A 4,840-nucleotide genomic window follows, 5' to 3' on the forward strand; every position below is an offset into this window, starting at 1 on the left:
TATATATATATATATATAATTAGGGGGTCCCCGCTCCATCTCACCATCAGTTTGGGGGTCCTTTGCTGCCTGGAAGCTACAGCTACTGAGGTGTTCAGGTTAGAGATGCACCAATCAATTTTTTTCCAGCCCAATACGACACCTGGGCTGAACGTATTGGTGGAAATCTGATTGTATCAGATTCAACTGTTGAATAAATAATCTTTCCATGTGAACGAATGCTTTGGTCTTGATATAAACATTGTTAAAATAAAGTAACAAATCAACACAGGTATTACTCTATAATATTTATTAACCAATAAGTTGTGTAAAGAGAGAAATAATGGTTCTATTCAAAGTGCACTGGATTGGATATCTGCTATCAAAAAGGCTGATAGGGTTTTCACAAAGCAGGTTTAAGAAATTCGAACTCAAAATCTCAACTCTGTATTCATTAGTAGAAGGTTCGAAACTCTACAGTTCTTGCTGCTCTGAGTTAGTTTAATCAACTCGAAGTAGGTCCACCCAGAGTTGAACTCATGTGGAACGAGCATGAAAAGCCATTATCAGTTTGGTCTAACAGGTCCTACCAAACTTTTCATACTTCACCTGCTGCCAGGCCATTTAATCTAAACAGATTAAATGGCCTGGCAGCAGGTGAAGTATGAAACATCTGGTCTAACAGGTAGGACCTGTGTATCATCTCATTGGGTTCCTCCTTAGTTTAATTCTGTCTTCCATCACACAGTAAATACTGAGCAGCTTTTTGCCACTTCAGATGTTCTTATCCAATTAAATGACCATTATTAGCTTGTATGGGAAAATGTTTTAGCCTCTGACTTTTTAAAAACTGTATTTAATCAAAGTATCTCTAACTTTGATGTATTACCCCTGTTTTTGTTTAGTAGGAAAATGAATTTGCTTTTTTTCTTGATGTTCTGGGGAGGATTCACTAGAACTTAGTCGCTGTAGATCAAGTTATTTAAGTAGTAGTCTTGACTTTTTCCAGTTTTTTTCCCCACAGGACAATTTTATTATGCACAATTTGCTCATTTGGCTGGTATGCAATAAAAGCTAAACTAAAGATAAGATAGATTCATCTTGACACACGGATGAAATATGGTGCTGATTGGAGTGTACTGTAGGGATGCTTGTTTTCAGGAGGAATAGAGAAAATGGAAGAATCCAGCTCAGAACCTATTGCAGGAACTGAAGTAATGCTTTATTTCTTACATGACAGAGGCCGAACTTTGATGCAAAGAATGGGCAAAAATGTTGATTTCTTAAAATGCCTGCAGCTGTGACTGATTTGCGTTTATAAAAAAAAAAAAACGTAAAAATCCTGTATTGTTTTTATTCTACCTCACATTTACCTTGTTTTTCTACCACATAAAATTAAAATGAATTGGAAAAACTTTGTAAAGTAACACAGCTTCACCTTTCTTTGTAGGAGTAAGACCGCCATTCTAACAGATAGCCGAATCCGGACGATGAACGAGGTAGTGTCAGGAATGAGGATCATCAAGATGTACGCCTGGGAGAAACCTTTCGCTGCTCTAGTCTCTGAGGTCAGAAGGTAAAAACAAAACCCAACGTCGTGGACGGTCAAAGCTGGACATGTTGTTTGTGTCTATGAAGAACCAGAGGTTATGAAAACCTTTGCTGCTACCTGTTAGCCATTTACTGCTTATTTATTTACAGCAGATAATCTGTGATTTAACTCATGTCAATAGAGTTTTAGATTATAATTAATCTAACAGGATCATGTTTGTCTGTATGACAAAGTTGGACGCGGCTCTTATCAGACAAGTTATGAGTTGAACCTGCTGATGCTGCAGCTTTGTTGGGTTTTAAAGCTCATGCAGTGTGGGAGTGTTTATTGTTTTACTGTTACTTTACGTAGAAATGTTCTTCACGTACAGTTTTTCGTTGTAGTATCCTTCTTGAAAAGTGATGATATTGCGAGTATGTTGTAAATGATTCCTAGTGTGTGAAGAAATCAATACTTGGTGAACTGATTTGATTTTTTTTTTTAAACTTAAGTCTTTATTTCTCCTCAAGCCTGAATCATATTTCTCATTTCACGTTTGTCGCCATATCTAGATATCATTGATGCACCGATTGTAGTTTTCTGGCTGATCACCGTTCTTCAAAAAGCCTGAATTGTTGATTTAGATTTTCACCAATACTGGTTTTATTGTTTTTTTCTCAATACACCAATGTTATTTCATTGAAAAACGTTGAATAATGCTATAAAAATAATATACATTTGTTTTTAACTGCACAAGGTGGTGCTCTCAGTTATAAGTGGAATGTTTAAAGCATTGAGGTTGGACGATTTTTATGACTTTATGGCTTTGCAGAGGAGGATAAGACTGATGGATAAGATCGGTTACACATCTGAGCATCTAATAATCTATGACTGACTTGATTAATGACGATTAATCTGAAATAATCAACTAATTTAGTAATCAATCATTAACTGGAGTATAGAGATTTAAAACATGCCTTCAGCTGACAGATCTACCCACTTGGAGCAGTAATTGTATCATAATTGTAAAAACATTTAGCATTTAAGATAAAAAAATATGTTTTCTTCTGTCAATTTGCTCTATTTAGAACTCCTCAAGTGTAAGTTTTAGTTTCACCTGGTTTAATTTGTAAAAAGTTTTCTTTAACAAACCTTGGGTATCCCATTATTTATTGATTAATAAAAAAAAAAGACTACAGATTAATCATTTTGCAAAATAATCGTTAGTTGCTGCCCTAAACTGATCGCTGCTCACCTAAAATGAAGGGAACACGGGCCAATCCATTGACAACATCCCTACTAGATATAAGGGCTGTCACAATGATAAGATTTCAAGCTCAATATTGTAACCCAAGAAAATATTTGATACCTTCAGGAAAAAAAAAATAAAAAATACTCTTCATACCTTTCATTGTGTGCATCAACAGAATCACAGATACTGTTATCTGTGATAAGTCTGCAAATAAATATGTAAAGGTGCAAAAAAAAAAAATCTAAATTAAAAGCAAAAATATGCAAAAAGAAAAACTTAAGTATTTGTATTGATAAAGTCAAATTAGTATCTGGATACAGCATATAAATATCTGTACTTTTCATAGTATCAATATTTTTGACAGTCCTCAGATATATACACACTCTTTGAGTCTAAATCTAAATCAAGCCAAGTTATTATACTAGATTATGTGCCAAAGAGCAGATTTAGCCGTTCTGTTCAGGTTTGTTGAACCACGAATGGATTAAACGTTGGACTCCAACAGGTCTTGTGAACTCGGCTGTTTTTGCTCATTTTCAGGTGTTAAAACCTCAGGGTTACATTAGGTTTGAACACTTTGCTCTGAATTACCACCTGAAGTGGAGAGTGCTTATTGCCTACCAACAGAAAATATATGCTGCTCTCTCGGGAGGCACTCTGCTTTCCTGCCTTGTCACTGATTAAGCTGGAAAACATTTCAATGTTTGTCTTGAACCTTTTATGCTGCCTTGTGCTACATTCACACCTCATGGGCTTTGAGCAGCAAAAAGCACCTGCTGCTTAATTTTTTTAAACATTTAACTTTTTATTGGTATTTTTCACTTTTTTTACATATACAGTGTACATGAACATTATACATTAAACTCAACGTAACATAGAGCTTTCACTTGGGAGCTATTCATCTATTTCGCCTTTGTCCCGTCTAGTTTATTTCTTTATTTTTTTAATCTTTGTCGCTGTCTTTTGTCTTGAATCTTGTCCTTTTCCTCCACTTTGCTTCCATTTGAGTTTGTTGAAGTCTTAGACGATGTGTCGGCTTTTCCATAATGTAGATTTCTTCTGTTATTCCAGTCCATTGTTCTTGACAAGGGGGGTCTGCCTGTCCATATTTCCCCGTGATAGCTTTTTTGCTAGCTATCAACAAAATCTTAATCAGATACCTGTCTTTTACCTGTACTTTGCACTGCACTGTTCATAGGAATATCATATTCCAATATCTTCTTTACAGTTTCATGTACATTTTTACAAAATTTAACAATTTTAGGACAGTTCCAGAGCATTCATTGATCCACAATTCGGCCACTACCCCATGTTTGTATCGTTATATTTATTCTTGACTTTAGGCATGATAAAAAATCGTATTAGATTGTTCCATGTGAACTCCCTCTATATCCGTGAATTGGGGGATGTCTGATTTGTTTTCCACTTATCTAGCCAATCTTCATCTGAAATTGCTGCTTCATTTTTTATGCTTGTACACAGAGTGGCTGTGCTATATTTGCTGTTGTCAGCTGGTAAAAAGTAGTTTTAATATGTTTTTAAGTGAGAAAGTCTGCCTCAAAACATCAAATGTGTAGTCGATCAAGATTACGATCCTGCCTTAATATATTATTTCGCTGTCGGAGTCACTCAGATCCCCACATACCGGCGGTGTGCTGTCACTGGGAATCCCCTGCAGCAGCTGTGGGGTTTTTCCTTATTGTTCATGGCGACTGGAGTTAGATGATAGCGTTTTTCTAACCTGACTCCGCCAGATGGATTTGCTGGATTGTCTCCGCATATCCATCTGGAGACCTTTGGTTGAAGTAATTTTGGGAAGGGGCGAAAATACTGGTTAGCTGATTGGCCTATGTTGGTGGTAGATGGGCCAAATAAACCAATCAGATCAACGAAGCATATGACGTACTAACAGAGAGACGACGAAAACACAACCACAAACCAATTGATAGATCAAACTCTTGCCGAAACCAGTCGGGAGAAGAGCAAAAACATCTTTTCCTCTGAGAAAAGCCTCCAGAGCAGTGTTTTGCTCTTCTTTCAGTGAAGAAATACTCTGTAATTCCGATAAAACTTGCTTG

At 36.2% G+C, this 4,840-nt stretch overlaps 1 protein-coding gene across 2 annotated transcripts in view; it reads left to right on the forward strand.

Moving 5' to 3' along the window:
- Positions 1–4,840, forward strand: part of LOC107086746 (multidrug resistance-associated protein 4-like) — a 69,580-nt gene that overhangs the window by 32,911 nt on the left and 31,829 nt on the right. For both annotated transcript variants that reach the window (XM_015377895.1, XM_015377886.1), the window contains one exon: positions 1,430–1,555. In XM_015377895.1, coding sequence (XP_015233381.1) covers positions 1,430–1,555 — 126 coding nt within the window. The remainder of the gene's footprint in view (positions 1–1,429; positions 1,556–4,840) is intronic.

Source organism: Cyprinodon variegatus, unplaced genomic scaffold (assembly GCF_000732505.1).
Source record: "Cyprinodon variegatus isolate N-32 unplaced genomic scaffold, C_variegatus-1.0 Scaffold9, whole genome shotgun sequence".
NCBI lineage: Eukaryota > Metazoa > Chordata > Actinopteri > Cyprinodontiformes > Cyprinodontidae > Cyprinodon > Cyprinodon variegatus.